Source organism: Neofelis nebulosa, chromosome 6, assembly GCF_028018385.1.
Source record: "Neofelis nebulosa isolate mNeoNeb1 chromosome 6, mNeoNeb1.pri, whole genome shotgun sequence".
NCBI lineage: Eukaryota > Metazoa > Chordata > Mammalia > Carnivora > Felidae > Neofelis > Neofelis nebulosa.
Window position 1 is genome coordinate 108545650 of NC_080787.1, and position 23037 is coordinate 108568686.

A 23037-nucleotide genomic window follows, 5' to 3' on the forward strand; every position below is an offset into this window, starting at 1 on the left:
CCTGTCATCCACTTACATTCTTACGTGTGGTATTGGTAGTAAATTTTATCTAGTGTGTGAAATTCATTTCTATTTAAATCTATTTTTTTAGAGGGTGAAAGTACTCTACCAAACTTTCAGTAATATCAGCCATGACAGAACAGTACTTCCTAACAACTTGAGGCTTGTTAGAGTCTAGATCCTAACACGGGGTTCTCTAGAATAGGCACCCCTGGACTAGATTAGATGGGAACTTAATTCTGTGAGCCCTGGTCATTTGGATGGCAGTTCTGAAATCGTTACGTGAAGAACGTCCCTGTAGTATGAACAGCAGAAGCCATTTCAGGCTCAAACCCGAGGATCCCACGGTGTGAAGTACTCCTCTCCCATTCAGCAAGGGTGCTCCCCTGTGCATGCTTATCCACGGGTGTTTCCGGAAATGTCCCAAACACAGAATACACTGCCGGCCCTCTGGGGAAAATTGTGTTGTTTCCTCGAGCCACGTCACAAAGTGGCATCACAGTCCTGATGTGTTATTTTAACTTCCACCAGAAACCCATTTCATTGTTTAAAAATGAATCCTTTCAGGTATGATGCCAGCTTGAAATCTGTTCCTCCTCCGGATTTTGGCACCCCTACGTTGCATTATTTTGAAGACTGGGGTGTTGTGACTTACGGAAGTGCCCTGCCTGCAGAAATCAATAGATCGTTTCTTTCCTTCAAGTCAGGAAAACTGGGGGGCCGTGCAATATATGACATTGTCCACAGAAACAAATACAAAGATTGGATCAAAGGATGGAGAAATTTTAATGCCGGGCACGAGCATCCTGATCAAAACTCATTTACTTTTGCTCCCAATGGTGTGCCTTTCATCACTGAGGCTCTCTATGGGCCAAAGTACACCTTCTTCAACAATGTTTTGATGTTTTCCCCAGCTGTGTCAAAGAGCTGCTTTTCTCCCTGGGAGGGTCAGGTCACGGAAGACTGCTCATCAAAATGGTCTAAATACAAGCATGACCTGGCCGCCAGCTGCCAGGGGAGAGTGGTTGCAGCAGTGGAGAAAAATGGAGTGGTTTTCATCCGAGGGGAAGGTGTGGGAGCTTATAACCCCCAGCTTAATCTGAGGAGCGTGCAGAGGAATCTGATCCTCCTTCATCCACAGCTCCTTCTCCTCGTGGACCAAATACACCTGGGAGAGGACAGCCCCTTGGAGACCGCTGCAAGCTTCTTCCACAATGTGGATGTTCCCTTTGAGGAAACAGTGGTAGATGGGGTCCACGGGGCTTTTATCAGGCAACGGGATGGTCTGTACAAAATGTACTGGATGGATGATACCGGCTACAGTGAGAAAGCAACCTTTGCTTCAGTGACATACCCTCGGGGCTATCCCTACAACGGGACAAACTACGTGAATGTCACCATGCACCTCCGGAGTCCCATCACCAGGACCGCTTACCTCTTTATAGGGCCGTCTGTAGATGTTCAGAGTTTCAGCATCCACGGGGACTCCCAGCAACTGGATGTGTTCGTAGCCACCAGCCAGCATGCCTACGCCACTTACCTTTGGACAGGAGAGACCACGGGACAGTCTGCCTTTGCACAGGTCACTGCAGATCGTCAGAAAATTCTGTTCGACCGGAGTTCAGCCATCAAGAGCACCACTGTGCCCGAGGTGAAGGACTACGCTGCTATTGTGGAACAGAACCTGCAGCATTTTAAGCCAGTGTTCCAGCTGCTGGAGAAGCAGATCCTGTCCCGAGTCCGGAACACAGCTAGCTTTAGGAAGACCGCTGAGCGCCTGCTGAGATTTTCAGACAAGAGGCAGACGGAGGAGGCCATTGATAGGATTTTTGCCATATCGCAGCAGCAGCAGCAGCAGAGCAAGTCAAAGAAAAACCGAAGGGCAGGCAAACGCTACAAATTTGTGGACGCAGTCCCTGATATTTTTGCACAGATTGAGGTCAATGAAAAAAAGATTCGACAGAAAGCTCAGATTCTAGCACAGAAAGAACTGCCCATAGATGAAGATGAAGAGATGAAAGACCTTTTAGATTTTGCAGATGTAACGTATGAGAAACACAAAAACGGGGGCTTGATGAAAGGCCGGTTTGGACAGACGCGGATGATGACAACTCGCAGCAGAGCCCCTTCCGCTTCCTACACCAAACTATTCCTGATCCTGAACATCGCTATTTTCTTTGTCATGTTGGCAATGCAGCTGACTTATTTCCAGAGGGCCCAGAGCCTGCATGGCCAAAGATGCCTTTACGCAGTCCTTCTCATAGACAGCTGTATTTTACTGTGGTTGTACTCGTCCTGTTCCCAGTCACAGTGTTAGCGCTAAAGCCATGCGTTGCCAGATCGTTGTGTGGTCACAAGAGTCTATGCAAAAAAAAAAATAAATAAATAAAAATTGCCCTAGTTTGTTACTGGACTTTTTATCTCAGATTCATTTTAACAAATTAAGGGGAAGATTTTTTCATACAAGAAAGCAGGGATATGGAGAAATCGGAATTGGAAAGGCAAAGGTTTATCAGAGGAAGAAGAGTAGCTTGGTTGTCCCATGGTGTTTCTGGAAGTAACTGGCTTGGCTAATTTAGCAATGCATATAATACTACCCTTAGAAGAAACAACAAGTCTGATTTTAAGTAATATTTTTTCTTGAGATAAAAAGATTTAGATAGAGTTGGGTTTTATTAATATTAATTTAATGATGTTTAGCAGTTTCCAGATACTATTTTATGGCAAAGACTGAAGCCCACAATAATGAGAAATTCAGAAAAATTTTAATGGTGGAATCATGTTGAAAAATAAGTATTGCTAAGTCCTGGGATGGCAGTGTTCACTTCCTTGGAGGGTAGTTCATCAGTGAAGTGACAGCAGGATCTGCATATTGGATTACTATTCGGACAGCATAATAAAATGATGACAGATGATCATTAAAAAATTGAAATATGTTTTTCTGTAGAAAACACATCAGGGAATGAATATTTCCTTGATGTTGGTCTCTGCACACACATAATGCATCCATTGGTTGTTCAATAAATAAGACAGTTACAGGCAATTTAATTTTCTATTTTCCTTATATGGAAAACTGTTATAGACCCAGTGACTCAACTTCAGAATAAAATATTTTATACACCGAACATTGATTTCAATACCAAAGAAGATGGGGGAAGCTAAAGTTTGGATATGATTCTTATGTTTTTTTAATAGAAAACTTTAAGTTTATTTTGCTAAATAAACATCATAATTATGATTTATCTATAGTGTCTTTCTTCATTGTTGGATTACATTAAATGTGTGTGCAACAGTTTTGAAATCTTTGAAGAGAGCTGTTTATTTGGACCATGCATCACTTAAACTTATAAAGTAGTGTTTGAATTGAAAGAAGTACTTTCTCTGCTACGTACCTTTTTTGTTGTCTAATCCTATTTTAAACATTTGGAACAAAAGCCAACTTCTGATACTTAAATACCAAACTTAAAAACATAAACTTGCTATAGTTATTTTAGTTAAGTTCTCAGGTGGTAACAGGAGCACAGAGTACTAGAAACATATTCCACAGTTTATATTTCAGCGTAAGAAAATTATCTACTTCCAGGGAAGTTAAGAGTAAATTATCTGACGTTCCACATAGTTGAGTCTTGCAGATTTCCTCCTTGAAAACAGAAAATATGCTTAGCTCAAAGTTTACAGTAAGAACGCATGCACTGATTTGTAGGTTTAAAATAGTAATGGCAGTCTTTTTACTTGTCCCTTTTGTTCATGGACATATCAGTAAGTAACAGAAAACAAGGAAATGGAGAAACTCTTAGAATCACCTTTTTTGCGGTTCAATTTTGAACCTTCTTACGTAAAGTAAACCCAAGTTTTAACTTTTAACTGTGCTTCACTCATTACACTTGGAATCTAGAAAATGACTTCTGAGGAAGTATTTTTCCTTCTTTCATGGAAGAAGTCTCTAGGGAGGATGTCATTACACACTGTTTAAAAGAATAATGTTTTCAAAAGAATAATGCTTCCGTTTGTCCTGCATGGATGCTGTTACTGGGATTTAAACTTGCTTTATGTGACAGTTTCTCCGTTTACTTAACCTCATTCAAGATTCCTCTCTTCTGTTTTTCATTCAAAAGGATGAATTGTCTGAAATGATCAAAAGCAAATTTAGAAAGAAAAAAAAAAAAGGGAAAATTGCTCTTTGAAGCTACCAAGCAAACCTGATCTCAGATCCAAAAACTCAAGGCATACTTTCTAATACCGATTAAAAGCGCAAGTGAGTGCCAGATTCAGCTCTCCTTTTGTTTTCGTTAGGTTAGGGCAGACAGTGAATTAGTCATCATAGCATGGCCCAGTCTAACACATTAGCTCATTTTTTAAGCAATTTTTAAAAATATGGTAATCATGCCTCCTTGAAGCAAAATTCATTAACTGGGTTTTTTTCCCCTTCTAATTGGACCTCATATTTCACTTAAAAGAAACTTCCAGAGGCAGTGTCTTAAGTGGTTAAGTAAAAAAGAAAATGCTGAAACAAATCACAGCTCTTTATAGTGAGACATGTTTTATATCAGGGATAGTGCATATTTGAATAAAACTAAGCAACTCTTTGTCCCAGAAAACCAAGCAATGTTAAATCTCCCTTGTAACGGAGTAATCAATTATGGAATCTGTTTCAGGGCTGCTCACTGAAAGGAGTATTTCAAGTTCACTGAATAATATAAGCTGTTTTTCAGGGGATTGGCAGGACTCTAGCCTTAACCTTAAAAAAAGTTTGGGAATTAATAGCATACACATTTTGTGCAGTGGAAGGGACATGCATATTCCCTGGTTGTTAACTGATTAGCTTACAAACAGCCATGAAGATGGATGAGACGTATCTACTAAGAACATTCTTTTGAGATCATTGTTATAATTGTTAATAAAGTCGGTGGCAGGCCTTGTTCTGGAACTGTTTTAATGATTAAAACTTATTGTATTGCCTAGAATATTGAATTAATTCTTCCATGAATATTTAGTCATGATTTTAAAGAAGTAGCAAATGTCCTAAGTTTGATAGTTTTAACAGAATATCATGCACACTGAATGCTTTTTTGAAAGAAAAATTTACATTATGATTTAATCTGTTAAAAAAAAAATCTTGATAGTTTACAAAACTGCCCACAAAGGAATTTGAGATTTCTCCAAATTTTTCAGAGAAAGCAAGTTGTGAAATGTTGTATTTGTAAGTTAAAAACTACATTCATGTTTTTCCTTAGAAATATAAATGAGATTAAAATGGATATGATGATGGGGAATAGGCCTATGTAATTTATCATCTGAACTAGGCACTTCGGAGAGTTAAAGGAAGAGCAAACTACAGATATAAACCAAGACTGTTCTGGGAACACTAGGACATATGGTCATCTATGCCATAGACAATTAGTTAACTCAGGAAATGAAAGAGGTTAGGGAGGTGCATGCAAAGGTCTCACTTGTACTTTAGTGCTAAAAAAGGGACTTGAGATGATCTGATTGTGCCTCCAAATTCTACAGGTGGGGAAACAGTCTTCAGCAAAGGGGCTTTCCTCTCTCTCACTTCCTGTCATGCTTATTCCTGCGCTCATTCCATTTCCGTTGGCAAAGTCCATTGGCTTGATTCTCCTGTCTTTAGGATCACATTGAGAAGAGGTCAGTTTCTGCAGCTTGTTTAGCTTACTGGCAAAGATAAATACTTTCCCAGCAGTGTTTCAGCTATTTGCTTTATGCTGTAACACAGATGAACTGCTGACATTTCTCAGGAAATGACTGCAAGGAATCATGCAATCCACTCTATAGTCTAAATAGTTAATTTTCGGTCCTCTATTTTAACAGGTTCAGACACATCACCACTTGAAGAACAAAGGTCGAAGTTGCACTGTGACTTTCTTGTTCTTCTGGGCTGTATAGTTTCCCTCTCTTTTGGGGAAAGAGGTTTTTGGGGGTTTCTTTTTCAGTTTTAGATTTTTTCCTCAAGTTATAAACATACATGATTAAAAAGGTAAAATAGTACTAAGAGGCTTGCATTTTTATTTATTTTTAAATGTTTATTTTGAGAGAGTGCAGAAAAGCGCAAGAGGGGGAGGGGCAGGGAGAGATGGAGAGGAAGAATCCCAAGCAGGCTCCAAACTGTCAGTGTAGAGCCCAACACAGAGCTTGATCTCATGAATCATGAGACCATGATCTGAGCTGAAATCAAGACTTAGACACTTGGGGGAGCCTGGGTGGTTCATTCGGTTAAGCGTCTGACTCTTGATTTCAGCTCAAGTCATGATCTTAAAGTTCGTGAGATCCAGCCCTGTGTCAGGCTCTTCTGCACTGACAGTAAGGAGCCTGCTTGGGAATCTCTCCTTTCTGTCTCTGCCCCTCCCCCACACGTGTTCTCTCTCTCTCCCTAAATAAATAAACATTTTTTAAAAATTAAAAAAAAAAAGGCAGACTCTTAATCAGCTGAGCCATCCAGGTGCCTCAAAAGGCATGTAATTTTAAACACATCCTGCCCACTCGTTTTTCACTCTAGGTTCATGCTTTCCAGAAGTAACTAATTTCTGATTGTCTTAGCTGTTGTGTCCGTTATGTCCTTGTTTATGATAAGGTCTAAAACTTCTTACCAGTGAAGAAGAGGATTTAGCTCCCTTGTCCATCTCCTCTCTCTTCACACCTGTTTCATTCACCCCCAACCTTCTAACAGAGCTATCATAATTTTTGGTTAAGTCACCATTCAGCATTTCCATACTTACCACCATGATAAGTAGGACCTGTGGGTTAGCCATGTAGAGCACTATCTTGCTTCTTTCCATGTAGAACTTTGGTTTCCCCAAGGTTAATGACTATTTCTTTTTTCCATTTGCTTAGTTGTCAAGCAATTTCATTTCATCTCCCAGTTTCTCCAATAGGAGTGGGACTCTCCTCCCTCTATGTTCAGTCACCTCTATGTAATCGGATAGCCCTTTGTGTTCTTGGGACCAGCCCTCCTTACATGTTAGTTGTGCTCAGATCTCTTTTCTCCATCATTCTGAGGATTCTGTGTGCCTTTTTCTGTGTAGATCTTATGCTGCTTGAACTTCATGCTTCCTTTTTCTTCATTAATATCTTTTTTTAACATTCATTTTTGAGAATTGAGAGATAGAGCAAAAGCCAGAGCATAAGTGGTGATGGGACAGAGAGAGAGGGAGACACAGAATCAGAAGCAGGGTCCAGGCTCTGAGCTGTCAGCACAGAGCCTGGTGTGGGGCTCGAACCCAAAGACCACAAGATCATGACCTGAGCTGAAGTTGGATGCTTAACTGACTGAGCCACCCAGTTGCCCCTCCTCCCTGAGATTTCTGAGGAAGAACACGTGAGTGGTAAATATCTTGCCCCTTTGCATATCTGAAAAAAATTTTTATTCTCTCCTTTTGATCAATCACTTGGCCAACAACTACTGTAGGTTGGAAATAACTTTTCCTCAAAACTGTGATGGCGTAGCTCCATGACTTCCCAAATGTTACTGAGTTTTCTCCTCGACAGAGCAATTTTCAGCAAAGTCTCCACTCTCCTCCCTGGTTACTTCAGCGGAGGGATGCTGTGGGGAGGAGGCGCTTAATAAACCTAACTGCCTGTGTTCTCAAGGTCATGGAGGAAGGGAGCTAGAAGTCTCACTTATTCTCTGATTAAGCTCAGCATCTCCACTCTCAGCTGTGTTGTGTCTTTAATTCAGAATCCCTCTTCTCAGTCTCTCTGGAGAGGCAAAGCCTCATCTTCTGCTGGAGTCCAAGTGTGCCTCTGCCTGCTCTGTGGTTGGATTTTCCACTTCCAACTGCATTTCTCCCCTCACCCGCCCCAATCAGGGGTGCCTCCTGCCAATTCCTGAGCCTCCTTGCAGTGCTGCAGAGCAAACTGGCTTATTTCTGTTGACAACCCCATTCTCTTGCTTGCTTGGATTCCAGCCTCCTCTTTAGTTACCATCCATCCATCCATCCATCTTCTCTCAGCTTCCACAGTCTTATTCCATTTTTCATTCATTCATTCTACAAATATATATATATGTATATATTATTTTTTATTTTTTATTTATTTTTTTGAGAACCCACTTAGTGCAAGGCACTGTTCTATTACTTAGAATATTACATTAGTGAAACAAAGATTCTGCCTTCTTGTTGCTTACGTTCTAGGGATAGGTCTGACAAATTAGCATAATTTATAAGTGAATTACATAGCCTATTAAAGGATGATAGGTGCTGGAGGATGTAATTGAGACTGAGAAGGGAAGGGTGTAATTTTAAATAGGGTGGTCAGGGTAGGCTCCATTGATGTCCCCACTCCCGTTCTCCTTTTCATTTTTAAAATCCTTTTACTGTCAGTTTAGTGGAGTCTCAGGAAGAAACAGATATAAATTGATATTGAACCCAGTATGTTTAACTGGAAGCACCATATCACTTTTTAAGAGAGTTGGTAAGTAAGAATGACAACAGCACACTTTTACTGAGCACCTACTATGTTCCAGGTACTGTTTTAGGAGCTAGAAATTTGGTAGAGAATAACAAAATAGAACCTGGTCCTTGGGTAGTTTATGTTCTGATATGAGTGGGTGAGTGGGAGAGGCAAGTAACAACCACAATAAAAATATAATATGTCAAGTAGGGTAAGCATTATGGAGAATAATGGGAAGGGATGTAAAGTGATGGTGAGCTGGTACTATTCTGTAAAAAGTGGTTTCATGTGTGATACATATGAACAGACACTTGAAAGAAAGGAAGATTTCTAGAAGTGTGTTCCAGATGGCACAGAAGTTACAAAGGCCCTGAGGTCACTATGTGTTTGATGTGTTTCAAGAACAGGAGGCCAGTGTGGCTGGAGCAGAATGGGAAAGGGGAGAATATTGGGAAGCAAGATCTGATTATACATTCCCTCATGGATTGTAGCAAAGCCTTGGATTTTGAGGGGGAGAAGTCAGTGGGATATGTGGCCAGCTGCAGGAGAAATAACCAGGGAGAGGTGAGTCCAGGAGCTTGTGTATTTTCTAGACACCCAAATGGTCCTAGAATCCAGGAAGAGGCTGTGGCTGTAGATAGAGTTGTTGGTGCCTTTTTTTTTTTTTAAGTTTATTTATTTTGAGAGAGAGAGAGAGAGTGGGGGAGGGTCAGAGAGAGAGGGAGAGAGAGAGAATCCCAAGCCGGCTCCATGCTGTCAGCACAGAGCCAGACGTGGGGCTTGATCCCATGAACCATGAGATCACGACCTGAGCCAAAATCACGAGTCAGACGCCTAACTGACTAAGCCGCTCAGGCGCCTCAGTTGTTGATATCTTTTTGAAGGTTAAATGGAAAATCCCTAGCTGTATAAGGGGAGAAATGCATTCTTGGTAAGTGGAATAGCATAAACAGATGTATGAAAAACCAAGACTTATTCAAGAATTGACCCAGATTGATGTGGTTGGCTCATAGGGCATGAAATGGGGAGTGGTTGAAGATGAGACTGGAATGGAAAGCCGGGAGAATATTAAAGTGGACTTTGAAAAAATAAAGAAGTAAAGAGGACTTTGTATGGCATGTTAAGGAATTTGGACTTCATTCTGCAGTGAGGGCTCCTCAACCTTTCTTGTGCTTCAGCATAACTGAGGGATATAAACAATGCCTATTACTGAACCAACATGGCAGTAATTTTCACCAGGTGGGATGTGTGGATAGGGTGGCTAAGGGGACTTGAAGGAAGGGAGGTAACGATAGCACACATCCATGCATGTGTGTGTGTGTGAGGTTTTGAAAAATCCTTGAAGTGGTGCTCATATGCCCCATTTCCCATCCGTTCACTCTAGTGGAAGTTTTCCCTCTAGTTGGAAATCACTGCAAGCAATGGAGAACCATTGAAAGATTTTCTTTTTAAATAGACAGATTTGCATTTTATTTTCATTAAATTTTTTGAGCATTTATTTATTATTTTTTGAGAGACAGAAAGAGACAGAGCATGGGCAGGAGAGGGGCAGAGAAAGAAGGAGACAGAATCAGAAGCAGGCTGTAGGCTCTGAGCTGTCAGCACAGAGCCCAATGCAGGGCTTGAACCCACGGACTGTGAGATCATGACCTGAGCTGAAGTTGGACACTCAACCGACTGAGCCACCCAGACACCTCACAGATTTGCATTTTAGAAAGACAGCTTTAGCTTCAACACGGGATGGACCCAATAGGGAAGAGATAGGAAGTTTTTTGCACAGTCCTTCCATAGGTAGGAGATAATTCACTCTTTAAGTCTAGAGAGGGAATATTTAAGATCCAGCTCACAGGCAAAACATGTGACCAAAGGGATATATATTTTGTGGAAGGATAGGTCAAAAGATGATAAATCCAGGGGCCCTCAGGATGTATGTGTCTCTGCGTCCCATTTACTGTAGAAGAGCGCAGTTGCCTGGCACACCTCTGCTCCGATCCTCTTGACTGTCCCTTACTAAGCTTCGGAAATTGTCCAAGTCTTCCTGCCACCTCTATTTTCAGCCTGCCTGTTTCAGTGACTCCACATAGATTGGTGTGGCTGGGGTAGAGGGTGTACGATGGAGGGTAGTGGAAAACAAGACTAAAAAATTAGACAGTGATGGGTGCCTGGGTGGCTCAGCCGGTTAAGCTTCCAACTTTGGCTCAGGTCATGATCTCACAGCTTGTGAGTTCGAGCCCCGCGTCGGGCTCTGTGCTAACAGCTCAGAGCCTGGAGCCTGCTTTGGATTCGGTGTCTCCCTCTCTCTGCCCCTCCCCTGCTTGCTCTCTCTCTCTCTCTCTCTCTCAAAAATAAATAAACATTAAAAAAATTTAAAAACATTAGACAGTGGGGTAGAGGAGATGCCCCTTCTCTCCCCTTAATTTTTTAATTTCTCCCCTTAATTTTTTAAATAGTACCAATTGTATGGGCATTTTGATTAAGGTAGGCAGTTGAAATACCTTCTAAATGGGAAAACTAGAGGTGCCCCTTCCTCCTCCTGCTGTCTCTGGAAGTTATAGGGCAACTTTGTCATGGAAGGATCATGTGACTTTAATGGTGAGCCCCAAAGGAAACACGAATGATTGGGGGTGGGCTTTTGAAGCTTTGGTTTAAGGTGGATTTTTTTTTTAACGTTTATTTATTTTTGAGACAGAGAGAGACAGAGCATGAACGGGGGAGGGTCAGAAAGAGGGAGACACAGAATCTGAAACAGGCTCCAGGCTCTGAGCTGTCAGCACAGAGCCCGACGCGGGGCTCGAACTCACGGACTGCGAGATCATGACCTGAGCCGAAGTCGGCTGCTTAACCGACTGAACCACCCAGGCGCCCCAAGGTGGATTTTCTTAAGGCAAGAGCTTCTAAAAACATTTCAGTCAGCTCACACCTTCCAAATTAAACAAGGATAAGTGATTTTAGTATATATTTAGGAATTATTTTCTGAATAAAAAAAGTTTCCAATGGTTTAGGCACCTTCTTTTCCTTTCAAAGAAAGTGTAAGAACAGGATATTGGAATTACCCTTCTCTGTGAAGGGGACATACTAGCAGTCTTTTCTCCTTTTCACTTTTTAGCATTTGTTGTTTACCACTTTTTAATTTTGTCCAGGGTAAGAGACCACAGGTAAAATACAGGAAATTCTCATTTATTGCCTTCCTATGCAGATAATCTTGATTCCTTAGTTCCCTCGCCCCACTCTCTAAGGAATCTGTTTTAGTGACAAAGCGTATCCATGCCATTTATTCGAGTTCTGAGGAGAATTCTTGGAGCACTGTATATATTTAAAGCTCTGTTCCTTATACAAAAAGGACTGAAGGAAGGAAAATGTGATTATTTTGAAAGATGAATTCCCAGAACTTTTTATCAAAGTTGAACTATAAATTGAAATAACAACTGCAAACATCACTATTACTGAAAATTGCCCTTGGGTACCTCACACTTAGAAGACATAAAGAGAACATAAAAATCACTACTCTGACTTCCCCACTACACTACAAACCTTGAGGGCAGCGATTAGTCTCCTGCTCATTGTGTTTTTTATTTTTTAATTTTTATTTATTTTTTATTTTGAAAGAGAGAGAGAGAGGAGGGGCAGGGGAGAGGGGCAGAGGGAGAGAGAGAAGGAGAGAGAGAAAGAATCTCAAGTGGGCCCCATGCTGAGCAGGGAGCCCAACACAGGGCTCAATCCCACGACCCTGGGATCATGACCTGAGCTGAAATCAAGAAGCAGATGTTCAACCAGCTGAGCCACCCAGGTGCCCCTCCTGCTCATTGTATATACATGATTCTTACACAGTGCCTGGCACATCCATGGTATTCAAACAATATCTGACGAACTGACTGACGGAATACATGAATGGAATGTAGTCTCAGAAGACCTTAACATATAGAACTCCAGCTGGTACAATGAGCTAACGTCACTAACCTCCCACACTGCGGTGAACTTTGGCCCTGAGAGATGCTCCAACTAGATCCTAGAGCTGTTTCAGCGTTGAAATCTCTGGGCTATGCGGTGGTTCTAAAATTCAATCTCCAGGACAAGCCACATGAGAAAGACAGATGTGAACTGCTGCGCTATGGCTGTAATACATGTGGTGGTCCCAAGTGGGATAGAAAGCCCAGATGCCAAAGCACGACTTAAAATAACACACCATTTGTGTGGGATGTTGTAAACCACCAGTAATCAACAGAGTGTTGCTAAGCTTCAGGAATTGCCCAGGAGAATGCCTTTTGAGTTCACGACATTGTGCAATGCAGCAAGCAAGGCGACGCCAGCACAGCTGACTTCCTAGAGAACACAGGACAATGTGGTGTGGGTGCAGGGGATGTGGGCAGGCAGTGTGGCCAGGAGGGTTGATTATTCAGCTGGCTTTGCAGCCACACCTACACGCGTGGAGAGTCACGCCAGGGCACCTAGGAGAACATCGGACTTCCTGGAGAAAACTGGCAAGTGGAGGAGCTCATATAAGTTACTGCATGTTTTCTCTACTTCTAAATAGAGTTTCTGTGTTGCTTAGTGGATGTTTTAAAAGTCTTATAGATGATGAGAGGACCTTTGTGAATTTACTGCTTAGGAGAGGTCATTTTTTTATTTAAAAAAATAATTTGGATGCCAGGGGAAGAAATAGGGAATGAAAGGGCACTTGATAATTCTGTAAAATAAGTCTTGTTTTTAAAATAAGATATAAAGAGGGGCGCCTGGGTGGCTCAGTCGGTTCAGTGTCCGCCTTCGGCTCAGGTCATGATCTCACGGTTCGTGGTCTTGAGCCCCGTGTCGGGCTCTGTGCTGACAGCTCAGAGCCTGGAGCCTGCTTCGGATTCTGTGTCTCCCTCTCTGCCCCTCCTCTGCTCTCTCTCTCTCTCTCTCTCTCTCTCTCTCTCTCTTTTCTCTCTCTCTCTCAAATAATCATTTGAAAAAAAAATTTTTAATAGGATATAAAGAGCCCACAATTCATGAAAACACTGTCCTCTCCATGTTTACACCATTACTATGTTAAAGCATATGGGCGAGCAGTGATAATAATAGCCATCTTACTGAGACCTGTAGAGCAAGAATTTTGCAGACATCTGCACACCACTTCGGTAAGGATGTAAGGAAGATATAAGCTATAGCCCCATCTTATAAATTAGGAAGCTAGGCTCAGCAAAGTTAAGAAATGGGACTAGAGATGCACAGAAATCATTATGGACTATTTTATGAACCTCAAAATACAACAATGTTTTGGGGCACCTGGGTGGCTCATCATTTAAATGGCAACTCTTGATTTTGGCTCAGGTCATGATCTTGTGCGGTTCGTGAGTTCAGGCCCCATATGGGGCTCTGTGCTGACAGTGAGGAGCCTGCTTGGGATTCATTCTCTCTCTCTCTCTCTCTCTCTCTCTCCCCCTCTCTCTCTGTCTCTCTCTCTCAAAATAAATCAAAAAGGTAAAACAATATTTTAATATTTGCTTCTAATACTTGAAATGTTCAAAATGCCTCATTGTAACAATTTAAACTATTAATTGAGTTATGAGCATAATTATGTGAAAACTACTAAAGTGTCACTGCAGTTTCTACCTTTAATCTTGTGAAACTGAAAACAGCAACAAAAGGGTTTGTTTGTTTTTTTTTTTGTCAAAGTAGACTTTAAAAAATAAGATAGACTTGGGGCACCTGGATGGCTCAGTAGGTTAAGTGACTTCAGCTCAGGTCATGATCTCACAGGTTCTAGAGTTTGAGCCCCCGCACCGGGCTCTCTGCTGTCAGCACAGAGCCCATTTTGGATCCTCTGTCTCCCCCTCTCTCTGTCCCTCCACTGCTTGCTCTCTCTCAAAAATAAATAAACATTAAAAAAAAAAAGACTAAAAGACACCCCCGTATTTTATTTACTTATTTTTTTAAAGTATGGCTCTTTATTTTCAAGTGGACAATTCAGAGGAAGTCATCAGTAGCTTTTGTTTAATGCAAAAAGAAGAAGAAGGAGAAGTAGAAGAAGGAGGAGGAGGAGGAGAAGGAGAAGAAGAAGGAGGAGGAGGAGGAGGAGGAGAAAAGGAGAAGGAGAAGGAGAAAAAACCCACCAAAATAGAGAGAAATTTTGGGTTTAAAGGAAACCTGAGTATCTCTAAGAGCCTGGTTGAAGGATTCACATTTTTAGAAGGGAAATACAGTGCAGGTTTCTCCAGAGAGCAGGTTTTTGTTTTTTTTTTTTAAGTTTATTTTGAGAGAGGGAGAGAGAGAGAGTGAGAGAGAGAGCATGTGCACGAGAGAGAATCCCAAGAGGCTCCCCACTGTCAGCACAGAGCCCCACACGGGGCTAAAACTCACAAACTAGGAGATCATGACCTGAGTGGAAATCAAGAGCCCGGTGCTTAACCGACTGAGCCACGCAGGCACCCCTCTTCAGAGAGCAGTTTTTAAAGAAGTTGGGGATGGGTGTTAAGTTTTAAGGCTAGTTTGGGGAACTTACTTCCCAGGCTTAATTTAGGGAAGGTGTCAAAGTGCTAGGTATAGGGTGATGGGACACTGGTCACAGCCCAGGATTGTGGAACAGAACTTGCTGTCACACAGTGCAAGGTAACAGAGAGTGACACAACAAAAAATGTAATCAAGATTGCCAACCAACATTTTGGTAGGCATTCATCATGTAGGTCCAGAGGTGCCCCCAACTGTCAGTCAGTGGTACGGCCTGTAGCAATTCCCCCAAAGTCTTGATGCTCTTGTGGAGAGAAGCCAGCATTCTTTTTGTTTCTCTTGGGGTTTTAAAGGTCCATTTCTTCCTGAGCCACAGTGAGGCCGCACATAGCCCAAGGGGCTCACGGGCAGCCAAGCCCTTCAGGAAGTTGTGAAAGGCTTCCCCCCTGCGTGGCTGGTACTCCAGATGCATTAGACCTTGCCTGGGTTAGGTACCTAGCCTGTTACCAGCACAGAGGTGTCCAATTCAGCCAGTCACTCAGCCTTCCTGATCATGCTCCTCCTCACCGATGCCCTTGGAGACTTTGAGTGGGCACTGGTGGGAGGGCAGGACCACGCCACCATACCTTCCTTGTCTCACACCGCTGACCAGTACTGATGGGATAGCTCAGGCAGCTCTTGAAGTTCAGCTGGTAGTTTGTTCTCTGAACATTTGGTCTGGTGGAGGCACAGGATATCTGGGGCTTCTTCCTTTACCCAGTCTCAACCTTTCTTCTTAATCCAAACTTGAAGCCCACCCACATTCCAGGTGCAGATCTTGAACGTGTCCGATTTGCCACTGGGCAAGGTTTTCCCATCTGTGGGGATGGGGGTCCTCGTATACACTCCCCCTCTCCTGCTGCCTTTTTTTCCATTTTCCTTTGCTCCTGCCTTACTCTTCTTGACTTCTGGCTCAGTCTTGGGCTCTTTCCCATCTTCTGCCACAGTTCGATTTTCCCCATGCTTCAGCAACACTGTAACGAATGCCCTTCTGAACCTGCACCTCGCTGCCCACCAGAGCAGTATTTTTACCCCGTTACCTTCTCGGGTCCCAGCCTGGCTTGTCCTCTAAAAGACAACCCCATATTCTAGAAATTACAACTATTTGTCGTAGTTTAAGATTCTGCAGCGCGGCTTACACAGGGCATCAGATATATCATCAGTGCAAAATCAGACTTCTGCTTTTTGTTTCTAGTCTCATCTTAACACCCAAACTGGGAGTCACTTTGATTCTTATGAAGTAGCAATGCTTCATAAACATAAAAACAATTTATTTACTGATTTCTTCATATTCATCCCTTAATATTGTTATCTGGATTTTGCTCTTACTCATAAATGTTTGTGGGTTTTTCAGGTTGTTTGAAATGAATGAAGTCATTGTAAAACTATAATGCTGGCTTATATTGGCTGGCTAATACTTTATATAAAAGAAGTCTACCTCATCTCCCTCCCTTAAAGACAAATATTTGTCTGAAATAATTATTAACAGGTGTGGAGATATAAAGGAAGCTAGAAAATACTTCACAATCAATACATCTTTGAGACAGCCAATCACTTGTTACTCACACTGCTTTTTAAACTCCAGCATTCAATGGAAGGAAAGAATGAAACTGTTTTTTGTTTTGTTTTGTTTTATCTTCCTGTTTTGGAAGACTTAAAGAATTATTTGTTTTTTCACTTTTGATTGAATTTTGGCACTTTTTGGTTGAATGTTTGTAATTTCTGGAGATCATGCCTGTTTCCTTCCAGAACCAGAATTGTGGATTATAAAATGTTAGAGTTGAAAGGGACTCTGCAGATGATCTAGCCCAATCCTTTCATTTCACAGTTAAGGAGTCACCTTGCTTGGCATTTCTTCACTTTGGTGCAGGTGAAGGCGTCACCAAAACCAACATTGCCTGCTTTGACATTTCCAACTGTAAGTCAGACCATCCCTTGGTTGGGGAGAATAAACAAAACAGGGATGAAAACAAGTTTATGATGCCATCAATCCAGCTGTTGGATTGTTCTTCCCCCAAATAATTTCAAGCAAGTTGCAGACTTAAATTTTTGAACTGTATTCATTTATTTCCCTGAATAAAGATGGCTGATAATTTGTTTACTAAACTGTCTTTGATTCTCTGTTAGATGATCAAGTCAAACGTTAACACCCCATAGAGCCTAAGAGCCTATTATGGCAGTGAACTAGCGCCCTCTAGCACATTTCTGAGTCACCACTGCTAAAAAAAATCTTTTATAAAATCTAACTGTAAAACCAAAATGACCTAAGTACTGTGCTGGGTTCTTTCCACTATCTCACTTCAATTCTCACAAAAATTGTATGATCAATGGAGACAGCCAAGTAAGAGAGGCAGCTAATATGTGGTGAGAGCTCCCTCAGGAGTGAGAAGAGCGCTGGACAGGCAATGACTGACTTTGCTCAGTGACACAGTGATGAATACGAAGAGGCCCTGGCGCTCTGGGAGCTCCCAGATTAGTAGGGGAGACAGAATTCTGGAAAGGATTGCTGCAGTAGGCACCGTAAGGACTGTTGCAGACTTATTTATTTATTTAATAGTGTGGAGCAAGGAAACAGAACCACTAGCTCCACTTGGGGGTCTTAAGGATAGCCTCAATGAAAACATGACATTGGACAAAGTATTAAAGGAGGAGAGTTGTTTGCCAAGTGAAGAACAGAGAAACGGCATTCCAAGTAGCAAGCAGAGCTAATGAAAAGACACAACTGAGGAACACTGTGATAAGTCAGTACAGGTAATGTAGGGGGCAGCACTGTGGGAAACTGGGGTGCAAGGGATGGAGGGGACAGAGGTGTCTGGAGCAGGAATGGGAAGAGATTCCATATAGCTGGGAATACAGAACTTGTCCTCTTGACAATGGGAATATTGAGGATATTCAACCAGAAAATAATGTGACTGTATTTCTTTCTTTTTCTGCCTGATAAGTTAAGAAAACATAAGCCACAGTCAGAAAACTAGTAAAACAAATATACTGTATAAAGCATAGTTATAAAGCAAATACTTCTGTGCCCCTCACCCTGGTATAGAAATATAACTTTGTGAACACTCCCCCTTCTTTCTATCCCAGTCATAATCCCATTCAAGCCCCAAAGACAGTAATCACTGTGTCTGTGATTCTTCCTCAACACTTTCTTTTTCTTTACTGTTTCGTGACTTTTATAAACATCCTCAGAAAATAAAATTTTATTTTAACTGTTTGTGAACTTTTTATAAATGGAGTCATACTTAAATTTTTCTTTGTGTTTGATTTTTCTTGCTCAACATAATGTTTTTTTAAAAATATTTTTTGTTAATATTTACTTCTTGAGGGGGGGGAGGAGGGGCAGAGAGAGAGAGGGAGACACAGAACCTGAAGCAATCTCTAGGCTCTGAGCTGTCAGCACAGAGGCAGACATGGGGCTTGAACTCACGATCTGTGAGATCGTGACCTGAACTGAACTCAGATGTTTAACTGACTGACTGAGCCACCCAGACAGCCCAACAACATAATGTTTTTAACATGCATCCTTGTTGGTTGTCGCTGTGTCAGCGTTTATTTATTTACACTGCTGTATAGCATTCTCCTGTTCGAATATTTTGCAATTTCTCCTGTGTGACGCTGTTGGATACTTATTGACTTTTTTTAAACCAGTTTTTTCCTAATACAAACAATACTGCTATGAGCTTTTGTACTTTGTACTTTTCACATGTGCACAACAGTTTCTCCAGCCTAAATCAGATTTCTTTCAGGAAGCTAACTCTGTCTGATAGGACTGTGTGGCATCAGCTAGAGTGGAGTGAGGGAATAAGGGCCTGGTCCACTTTCAGTGAGGGTGGAGAAGAGGTCCAATATGAGGGACGGTCCTGGGGCAGCACCGAGCTGCACAGGAAATGGAGTGGCACTTACAGGTGACCCTCAGTTTTCCAGCTTGAAAGACTGGTATCCTTAAGTGACATCAGAATTCTGGAGGAAAAGTAAGTTTTGGGGGAAAATGAGTTCTATTTTGGGTTTGAGATGATTGCTGGATATAAGCAAAAATGTCTGCTATAGGAAATCAGAAATACCCATAGAGAACTTAGGAAAGGGGAGGACTGGAGATGGGGATTTGGCAATGGTAACATACAGTTGGTTGTCAAAGCCATGGGAAAAGAGAGTAACAAGTAATTGACAGCACGTTCTGAGCATTTACCATGTGGCTGGCACTAGTCTGAGAACGTTACATGTATCTCAAGAAACAACAACTGTTGGTGAGGATGTGGAGAAAAAGAAACCCTTGTGCACGTTGGTGGGAATGCAAACTGGTACAGCCACTGTGGAAAACAGTATGGAGTTTCCTCAAAAATTTAAAAATAGGACTACACTGTGATCCAGTAATCATGCTACTAAGTAGTTACCCAAAGAATATGAAAACCTAATTTGAAAGGATACATACACCCCTATGTTTATTGCAGCATTATTTACCATAACCAAATTATGGAAGTGGCCCGAGTGTCCACTGATAGATGAATGGATAAAGAAGAGGTGATATATTTATATACAATAGAATATATATTATTCAGCCATAAAAAAAAGAATGAAATCTTGCCATTTGCAATGACATGGATGGAGTTAAAGAGTATTATACTAAGAGAAATAAGTCAGTCAGAGAAAGACAAATACCCTATGATTTCACTCATGAAATTTAAGAAACAAAACAAAGGAAAAAGGGAGAGAGACAAACCGAGAAACAGACTTAGTTTTTAAAAAATGTTTATTTATTTTTAGACAGAGAGAGAGTGTGAGGGGGGTAGGAGGGGCAGAGAGAGAGGGAGACAGAGAATCCCAAGCAGGCTCTGTGCTGTCAGCGCAGAGCCCAATGTGGGACTTGAATTCACAAGTCATGAGATCATGACCTGAGCTAAAACCAAGAGTGAGACACTTAATCAACTGAGCCACCCAGGTACCCCAAGAAACAGACCCTTAACTATAGGGAACAAACAGATGGTTACCAGATGGGAGGTGGGTGGGGAGATGAGTGAAATAGGTGATGAGGATCAAGAGTACCCTTATCATAAGTATTGAGTAGTGTATAGAATTACTAAATTACTGTGTCATACAACTGAAACTAATAGAACACTGTATGTTAACTACACTGGAATTAAAATTAAAAACTTAGTAAAATTCAAAAAAAGAATGTTACTTATATCAACCCATGTAATCTTCACAACAACCCAAGGAGGCACATAATACTATTATTTTCATTTCACAGATGAAAGAACTGAGGCACACAGAGGCCAATAACTTGCCCCAGGTCACACATCTAGCTAGTGGTGCACCAAAAGGAGATTATTCGGGAAGCGTATGTGGAAAGGATTGAATTCTAGTGACTACCAATATTAATGATTGGAGGAGGAGCCTGGGAAGGACACTTAGATGGACAGCCACCAAGTTAGGAGGAGAACCAGAAGAGTGTCATTAGTAGCCAAACTTTAATTAACTTAATAAGGTAAGTCAGGTGCCTGGCACTACCGGAGAAGGTCAGGTAGAGTGCCAAAGTGGAGTCACAGTCAAACTTGAGACTTAGTGTCCACAAAACCTATTCATGCTTGGCTCACTGCTCCCAAGAAAGGAAGTGAAACCTCTTTAAGGAATCGAATAATAAAATATAGACAAATTGTTATTTACCTTTGGTTGCTGTCTACAGCTAACGTAAAAAGAAAAATCTCTCCCTTAAGAAATACAGCTATGTGTGGTATGGGAAGGTGGTGGAGAAATGGGGCCGGTTGTGGGGAAGATGAGAGCTTTACACCAGACAAGTCTGCTGAGTAAACAGGCTGAGCTGGGCAGGAAGGAGGAAGTTGTGGGGGAGTCACTACTCTGTCAGCGCCTGTGGCTCCATCCCGACCCCCCACTGTGCTTGGTGACTCTGACGAAAGTGGGTGGGAGTGGGTGTCCAGATGGCCCTTCAGCTGTACCTGGAACCTGTCCTATGGCCCTGTTGTCTCCTTGGTGTTGCCCTGTTTCTCCCTGGATACGTTTACCTATTGTTTATCACAAGGTTGGCAATTCAAGAGGCTCAGACAGACGTGATCTCTGTAGAAGGGTTCAAGTTCCGAGCTGAGCAAAGTACACATGGTGCTGACTCTGCAGTAAGAGAAGAGAAAAATCCAAGTCTGCTTCCCATTCATTCATTCATTCATTCATCCATTGATTCACTCCTTATACCCACAGATATTTATTGAACACCTATAATGTCCTGGGTACTGTGCTAAGACTTGTGTAACCAAAGAGGAGTTAGATCTCGCCATCACGAAACCTATAATCTAGTTGGGGAGATGGAAAAAATCGTAAGCAGCAAATGAAAGATGATAAAACTGTCATATGTAATAAGATTCAGGGGTGGATGGGGGAATTTAGAAAAACTGATCGTGTAACGCACGGTAGACCTCACGCATTCGTGTTTGTGCAGTTCTGTTCACCTTTAAGGCACAGGAGAGGACCATACTCCCCCTTTCCCTTGCAGTTTGGTGGAGCCTTATGACCAGTTTGGACCAAATATTGGTATTTGACGTGGGGCACTTCCATGATAAAAATCATTGGTCTTCGTCCTCGCTATCTGCCCCATTGTTCCCCTGTCTTCCCAAACCCAAACAGAAGAGGATGAAATAAGGGAGGCATTTTTCTTTTTTACTTCAGCTGTGGACAACAACCAAAAGGAAATAACTTTTTCTATGCCTTATTGTTAGATTGCAAATCCTAAAATTTGTGGTGTTAGTTTAGCAAGCCAGTGGTGAACAGCATAGAAGCTGATAATGGAGGCTAGTGAGGCCACAGTTCTTATTTGGTTGCTGATAAAATGAACTTCTGCATTAATTTGGAAAGATTATATATATATATATATATATATATATATATATATATATATATAGCTAAAGAAAATGTGGCTCTAGGAGAAAAAATTAGAAAACAATGTTTCTAGTGTGTGTTGATTGCTGCTGGCTACATTTTGGCAAGACTTTATGACCTTAAGAAAGAACTGGTTGATTTGTAAGAAGAAATAACAACGAATAGAAATATTTCAGAAAAATGAGGACTTGCAAAACCGGAAAACCTGACAGGTTTTAGACGCCAAACTCAAAGAGAGAATTTGGGAAAGCCTTGGAAGACCAAGTCCATTAAAATAAACTCATGGAAAGGCCAAATTAAGTGTGGCTTCTACACCTATTGGCAATACCTCTCAATAAGTTCAGAACTTTGGCGTAAAGATAAAATTAAGGTATTCAATTGGCAAAGAGCCACAGAAAGATCAAAATAAAGGTGTAGCTTTCCCACAGAAAACTATAGTCTCATGTTTACTCAGAGTACCTGTACTGGCAAGAGAAAAAGACAGGTATGTACAAATTAGTGGGGGCAGAGGGAAGAAGAGAGAGAATGGGGCAAGAAAGCAAAAGCATATAGTATATCTGAGAACTATGTTTTGAAAAGAACTGTGAGTAACAGTATTGGCAAGCATATTTTACTGAAATCAGAGACAAGAAGCTTACTAAATAATTTGGGGAGACATTTACAGTCAAAGGAATCATAAACCCAACTGGACTTGTGGTCTTCCAACATTGTACAAGTAGCACATGAACTAAGAACACTAGTCTGCTCCCAGAAGAGCATATACTCATTGAGTATGTGGCCAAGGACAGTAACATAAGACTCTCCAGAGGGTAGAGTCGAGATTCAAGGAACATTTTTCAACAGCTTTGTTTCGGGTAGAGGCCTTTCTGGTATTTGCCCAGAAACATAAGAGGTCAATCAGTGCCTGCTTCTGGCTTCCATTTTTCCCTTTCAGAATGGAGTATTTCTTGTTCTGGCCCTGTTCCTCCACTCTACATTGTCTGTGGAGGGACAGATTAATCTATTACTGTGAGTTCATGGGTCTGTAGCCCCAGAGGGGCCACATGAAGACCTAATGTAGAGACTACCATGCACTACCCAAACTCTGGACTGTGAGCTCCATGTTTGGACTTCTGCTTTTTTGTTCTTTGTGTTTTTATTGTGGCGGGGGGGGGGGGTGGTTAGAAGGGGTGGAAAGAAGGTTAGTGAGTTCTGGAGTGGGAAGAGGAGTGAAACAAAAGAGTAGCCTATAGTAGAACTAATGATCATTCCTTTCCTTCTGGCAAATGGAAAGATTACATGTACTTG

The 23037-nt window shown here is 41.6% G+C and overlaps 1 protein-coding gene, 1 long non-coding RNA gene and 1 pseudogene across 8 annotated transcripts in view; 1 reads left to right on the forward strand and 2 right to left on the reverse strand.

The window, feature by feature from the left end:
* DSE (dermatan sulfate epimerase) overlaps positions 1-3242 on the forward strand; it is an 81706-nt gene extending 78464 nt beyond the window's left edge. For all 5 annotated transcript variants that reach the window (XM_058735033.1, XM_058735035.1, XM_058735034.1 and 2 more), the window contains one exon: positions 568-3242. In XM_058735033.1, coding sequence (XP_058591016.1) covers positions 568-2317 — 1750 coding nt within the window. In that variant the 3' untranslated portion in view covers positions 2318-3242. The remainder of the gene's footprint in view (positions 1-567) is intronic.
* Positions 3243-14675: 11433 nt separating this feature from the next.
* Positions 14676-16164, reverse strand: LOC131515468 (DNA-(apurinic or apyrimidinic site) endonuclease-like; annotated as a pseudogene).
* Positions 16165-16420: 256 nt separating this feature from the next.
* The window catches only part of LOC131514743 (uncharacterized), a 37592-nt gene continuing 30975 nt past the window's right edge, over positions 16421-23037 (reverse strand). For 2 of the 3 annotated variants that reach the window (XR_009263252.1, XR_009263251.1), the window contains one exon: positions 20317-20988. This is a non-coding gene — a long non-coding RNA (uncharacterized LOC131514743). Of the gene's footprint in view, positions 16803-20316; positions 20989-23037 lie in introns of those variants that run through there. The other variant, XR_009263250.1, reaches the window with a different exon arrangement.